Genomic DNA, 24,857 nt, shown 5'->3' with positions numbered 1-24,857 from the left:
CGAGTACCTGAGACTGGCCTTGGACTCTCTGTGTAGCTAAAGATGGCCTTGACTTTCTGACCCTCCTTGTCTCTAGTGCTGATGTTCTAGGTGTATGCCACCACACCTGGTTTATGCCGCACTTTGGGGCGAAACCCTGGTTCTCGTCCCTGCTAGGCCAGCACTCTACAATATCCCTTGCCCCTCAGTGGTTGAGGGGGGCTGTTTAATCACCTCGAAATGAAGCTTTCCACCCATTAGCAGTTTCCACCTCTCCTCCCCAAACCCTAATGCTTACTTCCTTGTTTGAGCAGTTTCTTGACAAGCCAGGTGTGGTGGCACATATCTGTAATCTCGGTATGTGCGGGGAAGAGACAGGCAGATCTCTGTGAGTTCAAGACCAGCCTGGTCTACAAGAGTGAGTCCTAGGCCAGCCACAGCTACACAGTGAGAGACCCTGTCTCAAAATAAACAACAAAAATTAATGCCGCGCATTAAACTTTACTTGATTATTTAGTCACTTATCTTTGCAACTCCAGAGATGACTCTCGGTGCTGTGCCCCTGGTAGACATGAGGTGTCCTGCTGAGCTACACCCCCAAAACCCACTGTCCAGCCGGGCAGTGGTGGCGCACGCCTTTAATCCCAGCACTCGGGAGGCAGAGGAAGGCGAATCTCTGTGAGTTCGAGACCAGCCTGGTCTACAAGAGCTAGTTCCAGGACAGGCTCCAAAACCATAGAGAAACCCTGTCTCAAAAAAAAAAAAAAAAAAAAAAAAACCACTGTCCAGCTTTACATTGATTTTCCCCCCAGAGGCTCTCTGCAAATGGAAATGCATTTATTTTGTTCTTTCGTGCACCACCGTATTCAGAGGGAGCCGCTGAATTTTCTCACAGGTATTGGAGTTCTGGAAAAACTAAGAGGCAGCCAATCTTCAGAAGCCTGTAGAGAGAGACAGGAGGGGAGGCACAGATCGGTAACCCCAGCATCTGAGAGACTGAGTAGGAAGATAGATCAGTACTTCAGAGCGAGCCTGAGTTACAGTGGAAGACCTTGTGTTCAAGCCCTGTCTTAGTCAGGGTTCCTTTTGCTGTGAAGAGACACCATGGCCATGGCCACTTTTATCAAGGAAAACATTGAACTGGGCTGGCTTACAGTTCAGAGGTTTAGTCCATTATTGTCATGGTGGGAAGCATGGCAGGGTGCAGCCAGACACGGTGCTGAGGGTTCTGCATCTTGAGCTGCAGGCAGCAGAAGTAAACTGTGAGTCACACTGAGCGTAGTTTGAGCATAGGAAACTTGGAAGCCCACCCCCACTATGACACACTTCCTCCACCCATGTCATACTTACTCCAATATAGCCACACCTCCTATGTGTGATTCCCTATGGGGACCATTTTGTTTCAAAGCACTGTAAGCACAAAGGGCTGGGGATCTGATTCAGTGATTAGAGCACCTGCCTAGAATCCCCCAGTGAGGGGCTGGGGTGTGGCTCAGTGGTAGAGCTGTTGCCCATATTCAAAGCCCCAAGTTCCATTCCCAACAAGAGTATAAAATCATGACTTGGAACTTGGATTTGCCTCACCTGCTAGTTCCTGAGCTTCCCCCATGGAAAACCGTACTCCAGGGATATCTGTCCTTGGGGAGGAAAACCAAACTTGTGTGTCTTGATTGAGATGGTATCTGCCACTAAAACAGGAGGCTCTCATCACCAGGCCCAACAGCCTTGCATTCAGTGGGAACCTTGGGATCATTCCAGTAGCCCACAGGGTAAAGTTAAATGCGTATTTTACAGATGAAGAACCAGATGTCCATCAATGGAGGAAATACAAGGCTAGCCTGGGCTGCATGAGACCTTGTTTTTAGACTAGAGGGATGGCTCAGGAGTTGAGAGCACTTGAGTTCATTTCCCAACATCTGCATCAGGCAGCTCACAGCCATCTATAATTCTGACTCCATGGGCACCTGCACATACATGAACATATATGTACATACATACATGAAATTTTTAATAATAAAAATATATAAATAGGGGGCTGAAGAGATGGCTCAGAGGTTAAGAGCATTGCCTCCTCTTCCAAAGGTCCTGAGTTCAATTCCCAGCAACCACATGGTGGCTCACAACCATCTGTAATGGCGTCTGGTGCCCTCTTCTGGCCTGCAGGCATACACACAGACAGAATATTGTATACATAATAAATAAATAAATATTTTATATATATATATATATATATATATATATAGGTCTGTGGTGTCATCGTCACTCTAATATACAAGACATTAACCAACAAGCATACCAGAATCTTCCCAAAAATGGCTTACGGTTATGTTCCAAAGACAGGAGGCATTGTCTGTTTTGTTGTGGGACACATTGCAGTCTGACAGTACTGAGTCCCTTGTTGCTGTGTGGGTTTCACAACTTGCCATTAGCAGGAGGTGTGGTTGACATCAGGGGTAAGAAAGGTGACCACCTCACCAAGCTTCATTTCAGGATTCTCAGGCTCCCAGAAATCCCCAAGAGACAATAGGGACTTCAAATGCCACCCCGCAAGAAGCCCTTGGTTACTAAGTTTGCGCTCCTTAGAAGTCCAAAAGCAAAAAGCTGTGGAAATGGACCAGTTGGTAATGTGCTTGGCGAGCAAGTAAGAGATCAAACCCCCTATATAAAGAAAGAAAGAAAAGGCCAATTGGTGGTGGCATGGTGCACGCCTTTAATCCCAGTAATTTGGAGGCAGAGACGGGTGGATCTTTGTGAGTTTAAGGCCAGCCTGGTCTACAAAGCAAGTTCCAGGACAGCCAGGGCTACACAGAAGGAAGGAAGTTGTGGTTTGTGCCTGTAACCCCAAAGCTAGAGTTGCAGAGGCAGGAGAATTCCTGATGCTCACTAGCCAGCTAGTCTGGTTCAGTGAGAGACCCTGTCTCAAAAAAAGGGGGAGGGGGTAAGGGAGACAGGCAAGATGGCTCAGTGGGTAAGGGTGCCCACAACCAAGCCTGATACCTGAGTTTCATCCCCACAGCCTACCTACGTGGTGGAAAGAAGAAGACTGGCTTTCACAGGTGGTTCTCTGACCTCAACATGTGTGCGATGGCACACAGGCCTGCATACATACATACATACATACACTCATATATGCACACACACACACACAGTAATAAAAATGTTTTTAAAAGGTGAGAGCCAACTAGACCTCTGACCTTCCCATGATAGGTGTGCACACATACACATGGAAAAGAATTCCATCACTGAGCCAAGGCAAGGTCTGGGCAGGGCCAGGGCTTGGGAATCTTGTTCTTGAAGAACCAGGTAGGAAGAACAGAGCTCACCTCCTGAACAGCAGGTAGACACAGAAGCTCAAGACCCAGGCATTGCCCCTCCCCGGCTCTTCTTCCTCCCTCTCCTGTGAAGCTGCCTGCCTCTCCATTACTAGCTGGCTGACCACAGGCCCTTCTGAGTCAGCAGGACCAATGGGCTTCCCCTAGGCTGTGGTCACCATGGTGACTGAGCTAGGCAGATAGGATTCTGATAGACTTCCCTCAGCATCCTCTCCTCCTGAGCCATCTTTTCTGGAAGCTGGCCCGGCCCCCTCCCCCTCCTATTCTCTGACATTACTCCCAACCCCATCTCTTTGGGGACTTACTGCTTCTTCCTGTTGGCCATTAAGACAGGGCCTGGGTGGGGTTTTTTGTGTTTTTTTGTGTTTTTTTTTTTTTAAACCTTTTTGAGACAGGATTTTTCTGTGTAGCCTTGGCTGTCCTGGAACCCTCTCTGTAGACCACGCTGGCCCTGAACTCACGGAGATCCACTTGCCTCTGCCTCTCGAGTGCTGGGATTAAACTTGTGCACCACCATTCCTGGCTGACCTGAATTTGTTAAGTCCACTGAGTTTGAAATTTTTTTTTATTTTTATGGTTTATTTAACTTTATTTTATGTGCATTGGTGTGAAGGTGTCAAATCCCCTGCAACTGGATCTTTAGACAGTTGTGAGCTGCCATGTGGGTGCTGGGAATTGAACCTGGGTCCTCTGGAAGAACAGTCGGTGCTCTTAACCACTGAGCCATATCTCCAGCCCCCTGAAAATTTTTTTTATTTGATTGATTGGTTTATTTTATTTATTTATTTATTTTTGAGGCACCATCTGATGTATATCACAGACTAGTAACACCAAAGATGACCTTGAATTCCTGACCCTCCTGCCTCCACTTTCTGAGTGCTGAACTGCAGGCATGTGCCAGCACTTCTGATTTTGTGCAGTGCTGGGGCTGGAACCTGGGGCTTTCTGGATGCTGGAGAGGCACCCTGCCAAGCACTCCTGTATCTTGTGTCTTCAGCCTTCAGCCCTGGTTTCCTTTTCTTTTCTTTTTGGTGGGTTGGTTTGAATTTTGTCTGTTTCGGTTTTTGTTGTTGTTGCTTTGTCTTGTTTTTGGAATTCAAGCTCATTTTGTAGCCCAGGTTAGCCTGGCATTCAAGTGTCTTCTGCTTCAAGCCTCCTAAGAAGCTGGGGTTACAGGTATTCAGTTCCCACCACACTCCACCTGGCCTCATCTTTGGATCTTAGCCTGGTTGCTCCTGGTCTGGAGATAGCAGGCAAATTGCGTGTCCCTTTTAAGCACTTGTGTGGAGTGGACAGGCGTGCTTCCTCTACAGGGTCCTTGCGGTGTGCATAGCACCACATCCACTTCTTGCCGTATCTCCATCCTGATATGTGCCAGGAATGGGATGGCAGGAGGGGGGTCTTAGCAGGAGCCTGGGGTTTTATGAAGAATCCTGTATTTGAGTCTCTGGGCTCATATCCATGGAGAAATGTGTACATGGTGTTGTATGATGTCTTCTGGGGAGATACGAACAAACATCTCTTCACCCAGATAGGCCACTCACGGCAGGCCCAAGAAATGATTCCACCCAAGGCTGGCTTACTGAACAGTAATCTATTGGGATTATGTTCAGGAACACAGATGAATTAAAGGCAGCTACGTCATGAAAAGCCCTCACCTGGGCGGTGACCCCTGAAAGCTGCAGTCCTGGAGCTCCCTGCACAACCCGAGGGCAGCTCCTCCAGAGAGTCTCCGTTGCCCAGCAGCTGTTTCAGGGGCTTTCTGAGTCTTGGAAGTTTCCTGAGCACTATGAGATTTGGTGTTTGGGTAGTTTTTATTTGTCTTGTTTTAACGAGACATGGTCTCACAATGTAGTCCTGGCTTTCTGGAACTTACTCTGTAGACCACCAGGCTGGCCTTGAATTCACAAAGATCTACCTGCCTCTGCCTCCCAAATTCTAGGATAAAAGGTCGGTGACACCATGCCCAGATCCTCATTTTGTTGTTGACTTCCTGTATTTTTCCAGAGCCTTCCACCAGAAGGGAATGTTTCTGTTTAAAAATATAGCTACACTGGAGAGATGGCTCAGTAGTTAAGAGCACTGGCTGCTCTTTCAGAGGTCCTGAGTTCAATTCCCAGCAACCACATGGTGACTCACAGTCATCTATAGTGGGATCCGATGCCCTCTTCTGGCATATAGGTGTACATGCACAGAGAGAGAGAGAGAGAGAGAGAGAGAGAGAGAGAGAGAGAGAGAACGTGCGCGCGCGCATGCACACACACATATAATAAACATATATATAATAAAAAATACAGCTCCATAGCATTTGGATGTCTGTAACTCGTGCCCTGTCTTATCTCCAAGGAGGACTCCTTGGAGCCTGACCCTGCTGGATGGGACCCAGAACTGTGCCATCTTTTTTCCAGATTAAGTCAAGTATGCAGGTGTGACTAACATGCTAACAGCATACGACACACAGAAAGATTGAGAGAAGTAGGGATTCCTGGGCTGGAGCTCCGTTGGTAGAGCGCTTGCCTGGCGTGCACAAAGCCCCGGGTTCCATGCCCAGCACTGCATAAACCTGAGTGAAGGCATAATGCCTGTCATCCCAACTATCAAGAGGCAGAGGAGGCACAGGGATCCTTAACTACATAGCTAGTTTAAGGCCAGTCTTGTCCCCCCGCCCAAAGAAAAGGTGGGGGTGGTGAGTTGACTTGGTGGGTAAGGTTGCCTGCTATGCAGGCCTGATGACCTGAATTCAGTCATGAGAAAATAGAAGAAGTAAACCAGTTCCACACAGTTCTCCTCTGACCTCAACACACACACCTGGGCATGCACAGCCACTTGGATACCTCATAGCCACACAGGGCTACACATGGTAATCATAAGTAAGGGGCTTAGAAGATGGCTCAGTAGTTAAGAGCTCTTGCTGCTCTTGCAAAGGACCCAGCTTTGGTTCCCTGTACCCATATTGCATGGCTCATAACCATCCATTGTTCTGGTTCCCAGGGAGTCAGATGCCCTCTTCAGGCCTTTGAGGGCAACTGCACTCATAATGTGCACACACAACATGCATACACACAATTAAGAATGAAATAAACTCTAGGGCTGGAGAGATGGCTCGGCAGTTAAGAGCACTCACTGGCTGCTCTTCCAGAGGACCTGGGTTCCATTCCCAGCACCCACATGGCAGCTCACACCCACCTGTAACTAACTCCAGTCCCATGAAATCCCCACTTCAGGGGATCTCCCCTTATAAGGCAACAGGCACAAATGTGGTATATAAGCATACATTCAGGCAAACACCTATATATGTTACAAATAAAAGTAGGTTTATTTTATAAAGACAAAAATAAATCTTTAAAAACAGATTAAGTTTTTAATTTAAGAAGTAGGAATTCAGGCTGGGCGGTGGTGGGCACATGCCTTTAATCCCAGCACTCAGGAGGCAGAGATAGGCGGATCTCTGTGAGTTTGAGACTAGCCTGGTCTACAAGAGCTAGTTCCAGGACAGCCAGGGCTCTTACACAGAAAAAGCCTGCCTCAAAATAACAACAAGAAGAAAAAGTAGGAGTTCAGGGCTGATGAGTTGGCTCAGACATTAAGAGGACCGGGTGTTGATTCCCAGCACCCACATGGTGGTTTACATCTCTGACTCCAGGTCCAGTGAATCTAGCGCCCTCTTCTGGCCTCCACAGGCATTGGGCACACGTGTGATACACAGACAAATGTGGACAACATGCACATAAAATAAAGCAATAAATCACGAAGGCATTACCAACTCTCCTTTACAATGGAGAACACTAAAGCTAGAGACAGATAAAACAACTTCGCACGTGCTTCAGGTCCTGTTGAGTTACCTGGGATCATAAGCCATCCAGAATATCACCTGCTTAGCCTTCCCTAGAAGGGACCTTTTAGCCCTCCTGTTTGAGGACACTGGGGGCTGCAGATATGACTCAGTAGTTAAAGGCACTTGATTGCAGAGGACTTCTGTTTGCTTCCCAGCACCAAACGCCTGTAACTCCAGCTCCAGGGCGTCCAGCGCCCTCTTCTGGCCTCCTCAGTAATTGCACTCATGTGCATAGAACCACACAGGACACACACACATGCACATACATTAATAAAAATGTTTAAATGTGGAAACTGAGGCCTAGAGACAGGCAAGACAGTCTCTAGGGCTTCAGCCGATCCACACACATCTGCCTACCTCTCCAACCAGGCCTGGCAACACCCGGGCTCCAGACAGTGACCGACATCATCATCTGTGTCCCTTGCTCCCTGCAGAGCTGCCCTCTTCTGAGCACCTGAGCGTGGCTGATGCCACCTGGCTGGCCCTGAATGTAGTGTCTGGTGGCGGCAGCTTCTCCAGCTCCCAGCCTATCGGTGTGACAAAGATCGCCAAGTCTGTCATCGCCCCGCTAGCTGACCAGAACATCTCTGTGTTTATGTTGTCCACCTATCAGACTGACTTCATCCTGGTGAGTCAGAGCTATGGCATGCACGCTCCCATACAGTCAGAGACTGGCTATGCACACTCCTAACCTCCTCCGTGTAACACACACACACACAGAGGCATGCACGCCACTTCCAGCTCCCATACAGTCAGAGACTGGCTGTGCACACTCCTAACCTCCTCCGTGTAACACACACACACACACAGAGGCATGCACGCCACTTCCAGCTCCCATACAGTCAGAGACTGGCTGTGCACACTCCTAACCTTCTCCATGTAACACACACACACACACACACACACACACGCTGCTTCTCACACTCTCCTCCTGTCCCGTCTGCTGCTCTTCTCGCCCCGGCCTTGTGCACTACAGCAGGAGGTGGGATGCGTTGGGGCTCAGGGACTCTGCTTCCCGTCCTCAGGTGCGCGAGCGTGACCTGCCCTTCGTCACTCACACCTTGTCCTCGGAGTTCACCATCCTTCGGGTTGTCAATGGAGAAACGGTAGCGGCCGAGAATCTCAGTATCACCAATGGCTTTGTGAAGCCCAAGATGGGTAAGTTGGGGTCGAGGGGAGTGTCCCCAGCAGAAAGCCCGACTCTCAGAGTCCACCTGATGTTCACCGGATTCCAGGTGGGGCGGCTAGCAGTGGCCAGAGGATGGCTCATGTCTCAGGCCAGCTCGTGGTATCAGCATGGCTACCTAGAGGAGGGACCATGGAGTAGAAGCATAAGCATTGGGAGCTGAGCCAGATGGTGGCTGTTGGGAAGGACTTTCTCAACAGCTGAGCAGGTTACACAGAAGCCCAGGGTCCTGAAGGGAAATTTAAGATCAGTGCAGTGTGTGCTGGGGGTGAAAAAAACCACATGGGCCGCGGCGAATAAATCTGAGGCTTGGTCCAGCTCCTGTACACAAAAGCGCTACTCTGGCCTTAATACTTATATCCTATGTTCTTTCAGTCAAGAGGCCAGTCATCCACCCGTTATCCAGCCCAAGCAACAGGTTCTGTGTCACCAGCCTGGACCCCGACACACTGCCCGCCGTCGCCACGCTTCTCATGGATGTGATGTTCTACTCCAATGGGTAGGTGTTGGGGTAGGGAGTAGACATGGAGATATACCACTCCATCCAGGAGCTCTGAGGGCAAAGACCTCATTTTACCCCTAAGTCCAGTCTGCAGGAGGAGACACATTCTGCCCAGGAGCCTAATCTGAAGGGGAGACACAGATCTGCCCTAGAAACAAGTCTGAGGAGAGAGGTATGGTTCCACCTAGGAGCCTGTCTTACTCAGAGTTTCTCTTGCAGCATCCAAAATGCCATGATCGAAAAGCAGGTCGGAGAGGAAAGGGTTTATCTGGCTTATACTGTCATATTGCTGTTCATCATCAAAGGCCTTTCGGACAGCAATTCAAGCAGGGCAAGAGCCTGGAGGCAGGAGCTGGTGCAGAGGCCGTGGAGCGGGGCTGCTCTCTGGCTCTCTTCCCCTGGCTTTCTCAGCCTGCTTTCTTACAGAACCCAGGACTGACGGTCTAGGGAGGATACCACCCACCAAGGGCTGGTTTGGCTGGGCCCTCCCCCCTTGATCACTAATTGAGAAAATGCCTTCAGCTGGATCTCATCGAGGCATTTCCTCAACTGAGGCTCCTTCCTCTCTGATGGCTCTAGCTTGTGTCAAGCTGACATTAAACTAGCCAGTACAGAGCCCAATCTGAGGAGCGAGGCACTGTTCTACCCAAGAACCCGGTTTAAAGGGGGAGACACGTGTGCCTATCACCTAGCTCTTACGGTCTTTCCACCCTCTCTCTCACGATGGATTCTGAGCCTTGCTGGTGGGGTCAGGGTCCCATGTACAGCTGAACATAGTCTCTCCCAGCACTTTGGCCAGGTAAGTCTGTGCATTAACCGCCGCCTGATGGAGAAAGAATGCTTCTCTGGCCGCAGTTGAGAGCGGCCCTAATCCATCAGTCTGAATATAAATATCTAGAAGGCAAAATGACAACAGGTTTTTCCCTAGGGCCTGTGACCTCCCAAGCCATAGGCTTTTCCAGGCTTATGGTACATGTAAACATGGTCATGTAAACAGGGATTTCCCCCATGTGAAGCAGGTCCTAGATTCAAACAGAAAGCAGTTGGTTGTCCTGATAATTGTCACGCCACTATAGCACCAGAGATCACATCTTAACCCGGCAGGTCAGTGATGTAACATTCAGGGTCGATGACTCCGAGTCATGGGCTTTTGGTGAAGGTGAGACACAAGGCGGCACAGCCCTTCCTGCCAGACTGGTGGGTGACAGATAGCATGGAGGATGTGGCAGAAGCCACACCCTCACAGCTCCCTCTTGATCCCCAGAGTGAAGGACCCCATGGCTGCCAGTGACGACTGTGGCCACATCCGCTTCTTCTCCTTCTCCCTCATTGAGGGCTACATCTCACTGGTGATGGATGTACAAACCCAGCAGAGGTGGGCAGGGCCCTGTGTGGATGTTAAGGGGTCCGGGCGGGAGCATGTACTTTCTTCCTAGTCAGTCTGCCCTACTCCCTTCATTGGAGATGTCCCTATAGGTGCAGGGGGTCAGCCAAGGTCCACAGCATGATGGTACCAAAGTGAAGATTCGAACCACAGTCCCAGCTACCTCCAGAGTCCCACCCCAGCATTGCCTTCCCTCACCGACCCCGATGGGACTGACATATCCTTGGAGCCTCTGCTCTTTCCCACCCAAGGAACAGCCACTCTGTCACTCTGGCCCTACAGTGCCCCCCCCCCCCCAAAGCGGAGAAGGTTCCCCAGAGCTGGGGGAGCACCAGTTAGCACCAGCTTCAGAGACCTCTTTCTTCCTTTAAAGGTTCCCGAGTCATTTGCTATTCACGAGTGCATCTGGAGAGCTCTGGAAGATGGTGCGGATAGGAGGACAGCCCCTTGGATTTGGTGAGCCCATGGGGTCCGACACCTGTAGGCAGGGATCCACGCAGGCATTCCTGGGGTGCCTGGATAGCTCCACACTTACGTGGTGATCTAAAGAGGGGGACCTATGCTAAAAGAGCCTGAAGTCCCTGTTCTGACAGATCCCTTGCTTGTGGTGTGACGAGTATATGAAGGCCTTGGGAGACCAATAAGGGGGGCTCTTATACCACCCCCCCCAGATGAAAAATTAAGGCATTGGAGCAGGAAGTGAGACTTGGCAGTAGAATGTTTGCCTAGAATTCCTCAGTGAGGGGCTAGGGTGTGGCTCAGTGGTAGAGCCCCTGCCTAGAATCCCCCAGTGAGGGGCTGTTCAGTGGTAGAGCCCCTGCCTAGGCTCTAAGCATCTGTGTTTCCCTAGACGAGTGTGGAATTGTAGCCCAGATCTCTGAGCCCTTGGCAGCTGCAGACATCCCGGCATACTACATCAGTACTTTCAAGTTTGACCACGCACTGGTGAGTAGCCTCTGGGAACAGGCGGGGACTACAAGGTAGGGAGCAGGTTCCTTGGCTAATGCGTTTTTTTTTCCTGCTTCCTGCCCTCTAGGTTCCAGAAGAGAATATCAGTGGGGTTATCCATGCCCTGAAGGTCAGTCAAGGAGGGAAGCATTAGGAAAGGCTCATCTCTGGGCTCCTCCTAGCTGCAGTCCACTTGGCCCTTTCCCCCCACGAAGGTTATTCTTGCAGTATTTCCCTACGGACTGAAAGATCGGCCCTGGGACCCTACGGAAAGGGCGTCTGGGACACACCCCCGGTTCCTGACTCCTCCAGGCCTGGACCCAAACCCAGGCTACGCCCACATCCACCTCCAGCCTTCCAGAATCCCCAGCTTTTTCAATAATGACTCGGTTTCCCCCCAGTGGGGGTGTGCCCATCTTCCTGCCCCAAGTTCCACCCCAGAATGTGGTCTCTGAGGCCCAGGGGCCTTGGAGAGAGCCCAAGGCCTCACGTACACCCCCCAGCAAACACCAAAGGAAGCTGGCACCGCCCACAAGACGTTGGGATTGGGGTCCTGATGCAGCAAGGGACATCTTAGGAAGTCGGTTCCGCAAGAGTGGGTGTACAGAGCTGAGGAAGCCCCCGTGAGGAACCCCTCAGGATGAATGGTATGGTTGCTGCTCTAATCTCAGAGGCTCAGGGGCTGGTTCCCTCAGGATGGAGGCCAGCAGGCCACCCTCAGGTCATAATGGTCAGTGACCCTAGACCCCACCTGCTGACCACACGGGGCCTGTGTCGATTCCCACTACGACTGCCAAGAGGGGTCCTGGGTCAACCAAGACCTCCCCTGGAGGAGGACAGAATCCCAGGACCCCTCCTTTCCCACCAGCCTAGAGCACCAGCTTCTATCTGTCCCCTCTTCGCTCTCCCTGGACCCAACCTGGGCAAGCAAAGACTCTGTTCGCTCCCAGCAGTGGACATCCCCACCAGCCCAGGCCTAGAGTGCCTTGGGCCATGTCCACCTTCCCAGCTGTCACTTAGACCAGCCTAGAGTTTCCCCCTTCATCCTCTCTACCCCACCCGGAGGGGACAAAGAGGCCTTGGCCCCCAGCTCACATACCTGCCTGAAGTAACCCAGCAGTCTGTGACTGTGGCAAAAGCTGGGAGGTAGCTCCCATGCGCATTTAGAGAAAAAAGTCACACTTGGGGTTTTTTATTCAGTTGTTTGCATACAGGTAGCTGGGAAAGGAGTGGTTTTGTTTGAAGGACATGGGGCCTGCTTGAGTCTTACAAGGGTGCCCAGCGTTCAGCGGCACCTAGCAGCACCCTGTTTCTCCCGGGGCAGACGCAAATGCAAGGATGGATCCTAAGAATCTTGGCCTTGTCTTCTGAGGAGAGTTATCAGGAGCAGAGTTCTGGCATAAGACACCAGGACCCCTATAGTATCCTCTGCAGGGCAAGAGTGCCTGCGAGTGGTACCATAAGCTGGGACTATGGGGTCCACCAGACTTAGGATCATGGGGTGTTTTCTTGGGCCTGTGTTATGCTATCTCCAACAAGGTCAGAGGAGGGAATGTGTGTTTACCCCTGCACAGGTCTTGGTGTGAACTGCGTTCCTCCCTTCTCTGGGCTATAGGAGCAGACCCAAGGCGGAGGATGTATTCTAGAACCCTGTAGAAGCTCAGAACCCAGCATGCTAATCAAAATTACCTCTGGTGGGGTTTGTTTGACTTGTTTTGTTTTTTGATTCCTTTTTCACAAAACAACCAAATCTCGTCATATTGTTTTCTGTTCCCAAAAGGGAAATGGCCAAGTAGACAGGGCCACAGTGAGGCCCCTGAGTCCCCTTCTCTCCCCCTCCAAGGCCTTGATTGTCCAGGGCGCACCTCTCTGTAATCCCTTTGGTCCTACCTTCCAGGTATCCCTTCCCATTGTGTAAGTGTGCTGACCCCATGTCCCCTGCCCCAGAGTTGTGTGGCCCCTAGACTTGCTAGGATGAAACTGTGTATTGTACACACCTATAAATACGTGTTTTATGTTCATAGAGATATATTCTGTAAATAGCATATATTACTTGAGCAATATATATGTTAATATATTCTGTGTGCACAGGACACAGGCAAGGACCCCACCTCGTGTGTGCACACATGGGGACATTTTGAGCCACCATATATTTTTAATTTGAATATGTAGGCAATACAGTGATTGGAAAAGCCCTGGGGTCCAGGAGGCCAGCCTGGAGGGGAGACAAAAACCACCAGCCTACTGCATCTGGGACAGGTTTAGAGGGCCAGCATGGTCCACTTTGTAGCTACTGCACCCCGTTCCCACAGCCTAGAGCTCTGGATGCTCTTTCTTTATTTGGGAGAACATTGGTCCAGAAGGGGAATTGGATTTTTTTTTTTATTCTTTGCATTTTTGACAGTGGCTCCCTCCCTCAGGGTTACTCCAAAATCTTTTTGTCTGGTGAACCCCTTGTATTCTAACCTCCCTCCCAGAGTCCCCTCTCTCTAGGAAGCTGTAGGCCTGGCATCTTAGCTGATTTCTTGTCGTTGTGTTATTTGTTTTCTTGAGGCAGGGTCTCTTTTATATCGCCCTAGCTGTCCTTGAACTCCCTGTGTAGACCAGGGTGGCCTTGAATTTATAGAAAGCTGCCTGCCTCTGCCTCCTGAGTGCTGGCATTAAAGGCGTGTGCCACCACACCTAGGTGATTTTTTTTTTTTCTTAACTCCTGCTAGTTTAGGAATCTCAGGTTCTCTTCCCTGCTCTCTTCCTAGGGCTGACTCCACAGGCCTCAAAACACCTCACATCTTGCCATCTGGCGAGGAGCTGGGGCCTGGGTTCTGCCTGCCAGCCTTCTAGAGACCCCCCACTATTTAGCTACAGTGGGTCCTTTCAAGGAAGCTGGGTCTCTGTGTTCTGTGGGTGGCACTGGCATGACATAGTCTCCACAGCTCTGGGGGATGTGACATTGAGCCCTCTACTCTTGTGTCTTTAGTGATGTCTGCCACTTCTTGGCATCTCTTGGTTTTATGGATGTGGAGGTCACTCCACCCCCTGCTGGCCCAGCCTCAGAGGTGACCCAAGTGACATGCCAGTTGTAGCCAAGGTTCCCTATGGGGATTTTGTTTGTATTTTTCTGCAGCGCTGAGGATTGTGGACAGGGCCTAGTACATTTGAGGCAAGTACTCTGCTGAGCCGCTCCCAGCTCCTAGCAGTGGAGAGTCTCTTGGCTTGCGTGGGGGAAAGGAAAATGGGCTGTTAAAGTATTGGGAGACACAGACAGACCCCCTGGGCAGGGCTACCGGATCGTAGGCTCCAGGAGTTTGTGTCTGCCTAGAAGACTAGAAAAGCTCGGAGGACACAGTGGGACAGTGCGCTTGCCCAGTGTGCATGAAGCACTCAGGAGATGGAAGCAGGCAGATCACAAGTCAAGGCCAGCCTGGGCTATGTGAGACCCTGACTCAGAAAAAAATGCCAAATATCACCTGTATGTTTGACTACCTGTCCACGACAGGCTAATGAAACCATCCAGTGTCCCCATTGACAAAGCCCTCTCCCTAACTTCGGCTCAGCCCCACAGCCTGCTTTCCAAGAAATCTGCTTCTCCCCCAGACCCCAGCAGCAATGCCAACTCTATACTCCCTTCCTCCACAGGGTGTCTGAAGACACGCACGCACGCATGCACGCAGTCCTGGCCCCGTGAAACAAGCTTCTTCAACCCTCCCTGGAGGATCAGCATTGGCCTTGCCCCCACCAGCTGCAGACAACTGGTTCCTAGTGCGATGGGCGGGTTCTAGGGACCTGGTTCGGTCTGCTGCCCATCAGGCGGTATCTTGAGTTGGTTCCCCTGTGGCATGATGGAAGGAACTGGAAGTCAGAAGATATCAGGCAGGTGGGAAGGAGCTAGCACCTGTGCACAGCCAGCCAGACCCCTTGGTCTGGTACATGATTATCAAAGATCTGAGCCAGCTGCTGCCAGCCCCTCCCTGCCCCATTTCCCAGGCTGACCTTTAAAAGTCCCCAGCTACCCTTGGGCCATGCGCCAGAGCCCGATTGGTCTATTGGACGTGAGGACAACACAGGCTCTTCTTGGCTAAGGCAATGCCAGAGGGAGTGGAAAGGAGGAAGTGTCTGTTTTGACTCTTGAGTTTGATGGGATTACTGCAGTCCACCACGGTGGCAAGGCATGGCAGCAGGAGCGTGAGGCAGCTGGTCACGTGGCATCCACAGTCAGGAAGCAGAGAGAGAGATGGACGCTGGTGCTCAGCTCGCTTTCTCCTTTCTATTCAGGGTAGGTTTTACCACCTCAGTTAATCCAGACTCCCTGACAGACTTGAGCAGAGGTTTGTCTTGTAGGTGGTTCTAGATCCTGCGGGCATGACTACTGAGCACCACCCTTCTGCATTCATTCTGTGAGCAGTAGGGGAACCACAGGTGGGGTCAGCACTTGGCTTGATGAGGGGAGCCAGGATGAGGAATAGAGAGGGCTCTCCAACAGGGATGGGATATAGCTTTGAGGGGTTTGGGTTTTTTTGTTTTTTTTTGGTGTTTTGTTTTGTTTTGTTTTGTTTAGAGACAGGGTTTCTCTGTGTAATAACCCTGGCTGTCCAGGAACTCTCTGTAGACTAGGCTGACCTCAAACTCCCGAGATCCATCTGCCTCCATCTCCTGAGTGCCGGGATTAAAAGTCTGCATCACCACCCTCTGGCTTAGCTTTGAGTTTGCAAGTGATGGTCATTGTGCTGAGGGTCCGAGTGTAGCTTGGAAGGGTAGCAGACCTCCATTTTGACATCCAGGAGGGAAGTGAGGCCAAGATGGCTGACAGCCGATCAGCCTTGCTTTGCTGCGTGGGGCTGTTGTGGAGTAGAGCTAACTTAACAGACCTAACCTTTTCATACATCTCTGCTTTCTTTTCTTGTCCATTCCCCCAATTTGAAGCAACAAAAGGACACATTTAGCTGATCCCAGGGTGACCTCCAGCCCCCCCCCTCCAAAAGCTACTCATCTGGGGGAAGGGGAGCTGAGGGCACCAATAGAGGCCAAGACCACGGTGCTTGTGAGCATCGATTTGGTGGTGATGGTTTGTGGCATCTGGTAGAAGAGCAGGCAATCTGGGAGAGTCAAAAGTGCAGGGTGGCTCTGTCCTGTGTGTCAGGAGGCGTTCTGTGTGGTTATATTTACGTGTGTGTGTGTGTATGCGTGTGTACCTGTATTAGGCATGAGTGTGTGCACACATGTGCAGAGCCTATCTCAGAGCTGTGAGCAGTTTCATGCAGTGTTTGGCCCTTCAGCCCAGCCCACTGCCACACAGAGTTAACCAGATTGTGGGGGGGAGGGGGCGGAGATGCGGACCCTGGCTCTGGGGGGTTGCCCTGATAGGATAGGCTCCTTCCCTTATTGTCTGCATCCCCAGGAAAGACTGCCCTCAGAGACCCGGGGGATCCATGCAGGCAGCCTGAGCTGGCCCAGGCCCAACCATGTCACTCTTCAGAGGTTTCAATTCTGAAGACAGTATTCACAGGGAGAGGGGATGGAGACAAGAGGACCCCTCGCTAACCAGGAACTCATCTTGGAAAGGGGTCCACAAACTAGAGGCCCCAGCAATGGGCACAATTCAGGTCTCCACAGGGCAGAGCCTAGCATGGCTTCCCTTTCTACTGCCTCAGTTGAGAGCAGGGTCAGCCCCTAGACAATAGGGAGAGGAATGCGCAACCAGAGCTCTCCCAGCCCTTCTCTTGTATGCCAAAATCATTTCCGTTATCCCGAGGCAGGGGAGCAGGTGTGGGTGCCCTGCCTGCAGCCCCAGCTGACCCTCACCTGGCATGTTGTGCCCAGGTCACCAGCAACACTGGGCTTTACTAGTCCAGCAGCTTGAGTGAGGGGAGGACTGGAGTCCGACTCTCTTCACCTCCAGGGCCTTCATGCTTTCATCTTGTCAAAGAAACAAAACCCTTGAGAGTTGTGTACTGTATGATGGAGAGAAAAAAAAAAGTACCTAATGTTCCCCCTAAAAAAAAGACAGTATATTTTGTACTTTGTAAAGTGTTCATTAAATGAAGGGGAAAAAAGACGATGTTGGCTGATGGCTGTATGATTTTATGTTGATTTATGCAGGATCGTGTCTCATTTCTTCTCTCTTTCCCATATTGTTTGGAGAACATGGCTAGAGGAGCCAGGATAACCCTCAGGTGTAACCCTGAGTCTCAAAAGCTGCCTGGAGGTTTGTATCAGCTACCTGATGCTGTGTAATAAGTTGTCCTAAAACAGTGGCTTAAAATGATACATCTCTGTATCCTAGCACTCAGGAGGCTCAGGCAGGAGGATGGAGGGTTCCAGGCTAGCCTGAGCTACATAATAAAACCCTATCTCAGTAAAAGGGGCTGGAGAGGTCACCCAGCGGTTAAGAGCACTGGTTGGTTGATGCTCTTTTCCAGAGAGCCTGGGTTCAATTCCCAGCACCCACATGGTGGCTCACAACCATCTGTGACTCTGGTCCCACGGAATCTGGCAAGTTCTTCTGGCCTCTGCATGGGTACCAGGTACCCATCTAGTACACAGACATACATGTGATAAAACATCCATATGCATAAAATAAATAAAAGTTAAATGGAAGAATGGTTTTTTCAGCGGGTTCGGTCTGTGGTCATGGACCTGAGTGAGGCAGAACACCATGACAACGAGAACTTGCAGAGAAGGAATTGTTCATGGCATCCAAGAAGCAGAGATGGGAACACAGGAAAAGGCCAGGGCAAGCTATTGCATCTTCAGTGACCTTCAGTGAAGTACCACCTCTTATCTATCACTACCTCCCAGTAATGCCAACAAATGATGAATCTATCGAGCTATCATGGATCCATTAATTATCCATTAATTAGGTCAGAGCCTTTGTAATCTGTATGTTTCTGGGCATGTTGTCATAGAAACAGACAGGAATGTGCTTGTAAACCCTAAACATCTCAGTCCAGCAAGTACCCAGTACCCACACAGTGAGCCACAACCACCTGTAACTCCAATTCCAGATCTGATGCCCTCTTCTGGCCTCTCTGAGTTCTGCACAAATGTGGTATACATACACACAGACAAAATATTCATACACATAAAAATCATTAAAAATAATTTTTTTGAAAAAAAAATGTAAGGGGTTTGGGAAGATGGCTTAGTGGTTAAAGAGCCCTTGCTATTCTTGCAGATGAGACCGGTTTAATTGCTAGCACTTAATAGTTCAGATTTCCTCTAGCTCTGGTTCCCGGCAATTTTATGCCACCTTCTGACATCCATGGCCATTACATACAGATGGCGTGCAGACATGCAATGAAAACACATATACACATAAGAATAATTTTTTTTTTTTTGGTTTTTTCAAGACAGGGTTTCTCTGTAGCTTTGGAGCCTGTCCAGGAACTAGCTCTTGTAGACCAGGCTGGCCTTGAACTCACAGAGATCCACCTGCCTCTGCTGGGATTAAAGGCATGAGAACAAGAGGATGCCTGGGAAGAGGGAGGTGACTCTGACTTCGCCCAGGGTCTGTATCATTCACATGCTCACTAAAGTGAGACAACATGCACACTTTACAGGAACAGCATAAGCAGCCCACAGAATGGCTTAGCAGGGTTTCCGGTGTCAGAGGGGAGGGTCAGCACCAAACAGACCAACACCAGCACCCAGGTACAGATGGCAGCTGAGCAGAGGCCCTGGTGGCACACAAAGAGGACAGACGCTGCATGGCCAGGCTGGCCAACAGGTGAAACAGGCTTTAAGGCACACTCGAGGATGAGTGCGCCCCTTTTTGCACACAGGTGACTACAGTCAGGGTGCTTGTTTTGCTTTGTAGTTTGTTGGGACAGGGTCTCGTGGTGGCCTCATGTATCCCAGACTGGCCTGACTCAACATGTAGCCCAGGATGACCTCGAGCTGATCCTCCTGCCTCCAGGTCCTGCCAGTCTGAGCTACCGGAATGTGCTGCCATATCCTGTTTATGAGGCGCTAGGAATCGGACTCAGGGCTTCATGAATGCTATAATCAAAGACCTTACCAGAGACATGTTCCTGGCCCCTTTAATTTTCTAAGGACTTTTTACATTAAAAACATTTTTAGTCATGTGTATGTGTTGACAGGAGCATGTATGTACACATGCATACAGACACTCTGAGAAGCAGAAAAGGGTGTCAGATTCCCTGGAGCTAGAGTTACAGCCATTTGTGAACTGCCTGGTGTGGGACTTGAACTCAAGTCCTCTGTAAGAGCAGTAACTTAACAACTGAACCATCTCACCCACTCAACTTCTATTTCAAGTTCACAGCAGCCCTTCCTATTGTAAGCCTATGACTAGCCCTTGAAGAGAACCGGGGGCAGATCCACCTGGGTGAAGGGGCCCTGTAACTGCCAAAACAGCCATCCCCTCCAACACCAGCCAACTGGTCCTCATGACATCCTGCTTGTTGACCCCTCAACCTTCCGACACATCCCACTTCCTTGTTAGGTTTTCTCCATGTTAGAGTTTTCATTTGAAATGTCCCCCACGGGCTCATGTGTTAAATGTGTGTGCTCCACCACAGGTGGTATTTTCTGGAAGACTGGCACGTTAGAGGGTCAGTGGGGCCTGGACAACAGAAGTAGGCCGCTGGGGGGTGGTCCTTAAAGGTGGTAGTCCAGCCAACATCCGATTGCATGCTGCTTCCTGATCTGCCAAGTGAGAGGCCTCTACCCCATGCGCCAGCCCCCAGAAACTCTGCTGTGCCTTTCCTGCCGTGCTGGGTTAGAACCCTCTGAAACTGAGAGCCAAATTAAATCCTTTAAATTGTTGCTCTCAAGTATTTGGAGCAAAACTTTGCTTTCCTCCACAGCCCACACAAGCAGCTCCCAAACTCTGTATTTTGTATAATAATGTCCATTTCCTTCTCCAGGCTGCACAAAGCAGGGATTCTTCCACCACATGACTCAGTGGCCCACGCCTGCACTTAAGGGGCCCACACGTACCTGTAGAGTGAACAAGTAGCGGGTGGGGTGTAGCAGGCAGCGTGAAAGATGGTAATTAGTGACTCAGGCACCAGCTCTCCCCAGCTGAAGAATCTATCTGTTCAGGGCTAGGGAGATGACTCAGTGGGTTAAGTGCCTGCCTGACAAGCTGACAGCCCGGGGTCAGTCAACAGAACCCATGGAAAAAAAGGCAAGCATGGCATCATGTGCCTGTCGTCCCAGCTCTGGGGAAACTGAAACAGAAGGATCCCTGGGACTCTCTGGCCAGCCAGCCTTCTTGGGAACTTTCAGGTAGGGAGAGATCCTGTGTCCAAACGTAAGGCGGAGCTGGGTATGGTGGTGTAAGCCTTTAATCCCAGCACTCTGGGAGGCAAGGGCAAACAGAACTCTGCAAGTTCAAGTCCAACCTGGTCTAGAAAGTGATACCCCATCTCAGTAATAAGACGGCTAGCACCTGAGGAATGACACTTGACACTGTCCTGTCCTCCACATGAATGCACACCCGTGTGCACATGCGCACATGCAACCGCACACACACAAAACACATCCCAGGTGGGACTGCCTTCCAAAGTGTTCTCCACGGGCTTCCATTTGTTTCCTAGGGTCTCGAAATGATCTAGTGAAACATTTCCAAGACCTCCATCTTTAAAAAGGCAGAAAATAGACTTTATTCTAAAAAAACTTTTCAAACACTGTTCTGAAAAGGCAAGTTTTCTTAAAAACAAGTATTTTCCCAGTTTCTGATGCTTCCTACTCCAAGACTGGCCCTCCAGCCAAGATTCCCCAGCCCTCGGCCCACAAGCATTTGGCCTGCAGCCTCTTTCTTCAAGGGCTTCTGGACAGTTCAGAGCCAGGCAGAGAGATGGCTCCAAGGCTGGGATACTGTAGACCCATGGGGGAGGCTGGCTCACACTGGCTGCTCCATAAAGGGTCTCAAGCCAAGGCATTCTGGGCTCCCGGACTGTGTCCTGGGGAGCTTGTGGGGTGGCAGCTGATCAAAGAGGCCCTAGCTGAAGTTAGCTGGCTCTCCTGCTGAGCTGGGCCAGCCAGAGGCCCAAGTGTGTCCTGTTGTGACAGGGGACTACAGATTCTCCTGAATGCCTTGTCATGTCTCCAATGTGCCACGAATAACAAATGTTCCCTAAGAAAAGCCTGCCATCCTAGGGCCTTATGCCCTGGTACTCCTCAGGAGCACACCAGGCCAGGAGCCTCAGCAGCAGGGAAAGGTCTTGTCCACAGACTCCTATTACGTCCCCACTGGGCACAAAGTAAGCCCCCTGCTCCACACAGGCCCTGGCCCTCTCCCAGCATCCTCAGAAGCTCTGCTGGTGGCCACACCTTGCCTCTGCCAAGCTGTTGCTGTCGGTATAGTTCAGTCTCTGGGGCCAGCCTGGGATGGGCCCAAAAGGAGATTCAGATGAATGACTTGGCCAGAGTTACCATGTGATCCACACCACATGCCACGTCCACAGGCTCACCGGGCATCGTCACCTGGAAAACAAGCCCCAGGACACAGTGAGGGGAAGGGTGAGCAGGCTCTGGAGTGCATCTGGGAGAGACAGGGACTTGATGGCTCTATTTTCCTGTGCAGCTGAGGCTGACCATGAACCTCTGACCCTCCTGCCTCTACCTCCCGTGCTGGGTTTACAGACATGAGTCCCACACATGCTTTATGGTACTGGAGACAGCCCCTAGCCAGGGCTCTGCGTGTGCTAGGCAAGCACTCCAGCTACTGGGCCTCCCCCTCAGCCCCACACTAATCCACAGCCACCCTACCTCCCTGCCCATCAATGGCATCACCTCTGGTAGCTACCCTAGAGAAGTGACCCTGGAGGATACATATGCTCCTGGTACTATTGTCTGTGGCAATGGCTTCCAGATTCCCTGCCTGAAGGCTGATTGCTGTGGGATAATGCTTTTTGTACACTGTAAAGATGTGTCACTTGTACTGGTTTAATACAATGCTGACTGGCGAGTAGCCAGGAAGGAAGTATAGGCGGGGCAACCAGACTAAGAGAATTCTGGGAAGAGGAAAAGCCAGACACAGTTGCCACCCAGACACAGAGAAAGCAAGATGAGAATGCTGCACTGAGAAAAAGCACCAAAGCCGGGTGGAGGTGGCACACATGCCTTTAATCCCAGCACTCAGGAGGCAGAGGCAGGCGGATCTCTGTGAGTTTGAGACCAGCCTGGTCTACAAGAGCTAGTTCCAGGACAGGCTCCAAAGCCACAGAGAAACCCTGTCTCGAAAAACCAAAAAAAAAAAAAAAAGAAAAAGAAAAAGAAAAAGCACCAAGCCATGTGGCTAAAAGTAGACAAGAATTATGGGCTAATTTAAGTTTTAAGAACTAGTTAATAGGGGGCTGGAGAGATGGCTCAGAGGTTAAGAGCATTTACTACTTGGTCTTCCAGAGGTCCTGAGTTCAATTCCCAGCAACTACATGGTGGCTCACAACTGTCTATAATGAGATCTGAGGCTCTCTTCTGGCCTGCAAGCAAATATGCAGACAGAATACTGTATACATAATAAATAAAATAAATCTTTTAAAAAAAAGAGCTAATTAATAACCCTGAGCTAATAGGCCAAACAGTTTATAATTAATATAAGCCTCTATGTCTTTCTTTGGAACTGACACCTGTGGGACTGGGTGGGACAGAAACTTCCGTCTACAGCTGAGTGTTCAGTGACCTTTCTGTGGGTCACTAAGTACTTCCCAAGAGTGCAGGGAAGGCTTCTGCCTGGAGGGTCTAGTGTGGGAACAGGGACACACTGGCACAGTGGCTTCTGTCACTTTACCTGTTGACCCCACCTGCAGCCATAAGCTGGATCCCATGTGTCCCCCACCATGGCCACCTGAGAGGCAAAGTTTCTGTACATCTCAAAAGGCATTAGATGAGGGCAGTGGTAGCCCAAGCAGAGACGGGGATCTCTGTGAGTTCAAGGCCAGCCTGGTCTACAGAGCGAGTTCTAGGACAGGCTCCAAAGCTACAGAGAAACCCTGTCTCAAAAAAAAAAAAAAAAAAAAAAAAACAAAGACATTAGGGTCTTATCACAGATCTAGCCGGGCTACCTGTCTGGGCCAGTCTTTGCTCCAGGAAGAACTAGCCCTCAGCACAGCAGGAGGCTAGCGTCCTTCCCAACCTTGTCACAGAGTCTGTCTGTCTTGCTGTTTTAGAGCCTTCCCTGCCTTTCCTTCCCTAGACTGACCAAGTACAAGCAAGTTTCAGAGCTACACTGGCCACCCAGAGGGCTGGTCCTTCCAACCCTCATTATTTTATTCTCGCTCAAGCGCACACATGCCACAGTGCACTTCAAGTCAGAGGACAACCTTCAGGAATTGGTTCCCTCCCTCCACCTTGTGGAAACTGGATTTATTAAACTTAGGTAGTCAGGCTTGGTGTCAAGTACCTATACCCAGTAGGCCTTCATAGGCTCTAAATTTATTTTTTATTTTTTTCTTTCTCTTTTTGTTGTGGTTATGCTATACATGTGTAAATGTACTATGTATGGTGTGCACAGTGCAGTGTGTGGTATGGGTGTGTGCTGTGCAGTGTGTGGAATGTGGTGTGTGGCATGGGTGTGCACAGTGCAGTGTGTGGAATGTGGTGTGTGGTATGGGTGTGCACAGTGCAGTGTGTAAGTGTTGGAAACAGTGGCTGACCTCAGGTGTCCTCCTCTAGCACTCCCCACATTTTTGTTTTTTTTTTTTGTTTGTTTGTTTCTTTGAGACAAGGTGTCTGACCGGACCTAAAAATTATGGTTTCAGCTAGACTGGCCGACCAGCAAGCATCCGAGGTCTGACTCTCCCCCTGCTGTGGGGCACTGAGTTACAGACTACACAGTGGAGCAGAGCTTTTCGTAGGCGCTGGGGATCCAAACTGGAATCTCCATACTGATACAGCAAGCACTTTACCCACTGAGCCGTCTCCCCAGCTCCCTTTTGTTTGTTTTAGAGACAGGATGTCACTATGGAACCTTGGCTGGCCTGGAACTCACTATGCAAGCCAGGCTGGCCTCGAACATATAAAATCAGCCTGCCTCTGCTTACTGAGCGCTGGGATTAAAGGTGTGTGCCAGTTTTCAGACAGGGTCTCACTACATAGCCTGTGCTGGCCTAGAACTTGGAGCATTCTCCTGCCTCTGTTTCCGGAAAGCAAAAGTGTACACCACCATGCCCATTTTCTCTTTTTTTTAACCACTGTTTCTATTATCGTAGCAACGTATGTATCACTATGATACATACATAGTAATAAGCAATGCTATACTGTAAAAGGACATTGAATGGAAAGCAATGACCATGAGGTCCAGGGTTCCATCCCCAGGCATGGTGGTTCACACCTCTCATCCTAGCATTTGGCAGGTAGAAGCAAAAGGACCAGAAGTTCCTCACTATACAATGAGTTTGAGGCTAGCCTGGGCTACATGAGTCCCTGTCAAAATAAAAAAATACACAGGTATCAAGTACCTCCTAATAACCCAGTCACCCTATGCCCTGCATCCTACTGAGAACTACTTAAATCAAATCTTGTGTTCCTCACAGGCTCTCAGTGCAGAAGGGCACATGCCAGCCTTGTGGCTCCCTGGGCACACCCTGCATAACTGTGCCTTCAGACCCTCGCCCAGATGTGGAAGCAGGATCAATTGGCCAGATCCCTATTCAGTAGTCCTTCCTGCTGGCAGCCGCAGAGAAGCTATGACCTCCTGGGCAGTTTCCTGAGTTTAGGACAGAAAT

The 24,857-nt window shown here is 50.3% G+C and overlaps 2 protein-coding genes across 2 annotated transcripts in view; one reads left to right on the top strand and one right to left on the bottom strand.

Annotated features, from left to right (window-relative positions):
- The window catches only part of Castor2 (cytosolic arginine sensor for mTORC1 subunit 2), a 43,101-nt gene extending 25,882 nt beyond the window's left edge, over positions 1-17,219 (top strand). The window contains exons 3-9 of the mRNA XM_041648124.1: positions 7,581-7,774; positions 8,172-8,304; positions 8,708-8,831; positions 10,099-10,209; positions 10,592-10,674; positions 11,069-11,163; positions 11,255-17,219. Of these exons, the coding sequence (XP_041504058.1) occupies positions 7,581-7,774; positions 8,172-8,304; positions 8,708-8,831; positions 10,099-10,209; positions 10,592-10,674; positions 11,069-11,163; positions 11,255-11,320 (806 nt within the window). The 3' untranslated portion in view covers positions 11,321-17,219. The remainder of the gene's footprint in view (positions 1-7,580; positions 7,775-8,171; positions 8,305-8,707; positions 8,832-10,098; positions 10,210-10,591; positions 10,675-11,068; positions 11,164-11,254) is intronic.
- Positions 17,220-20,768: 3,549 nt separating this feature from the next.
- Rcc1l (RCC1 like) overlaps positions 20,769-24,857 on the bottom strand; it is a 32,157-nt gene continuing 28,068 nt past the window's right edge. The window contains exon 11 of the mRNA XM_041649216.1: positions 20,769-21,615. Coding sequence (XP_041505150.1) covers positions 21,538-21,615 — 78 coding nt within the window. The 3' untranslated portion in view covers positions 20,769-21,537. The remainder of the gene's footprint in view (positions 21,616-24,857) is intronic.

This window comes from Microtus oregoni, unplaced genomic scaffold (genome assembly GCF_018167655.1).
Source record: "Microtus oregoni isolate MIOR12 unplaced genomic scaffold, Mior012 000003F_ref0000135, whole genome shotgun sequence".
In the NCBI taxonomy this organism is placed as follows: Eukaryota; Metazoa; Chordata; class Mammalia; order Rodentia; family Cricetidae; genus Microtus; species Microtus oregoni.
This window is presented reverse-complemented; position numbering and strand designations above follow the sequence as displayed.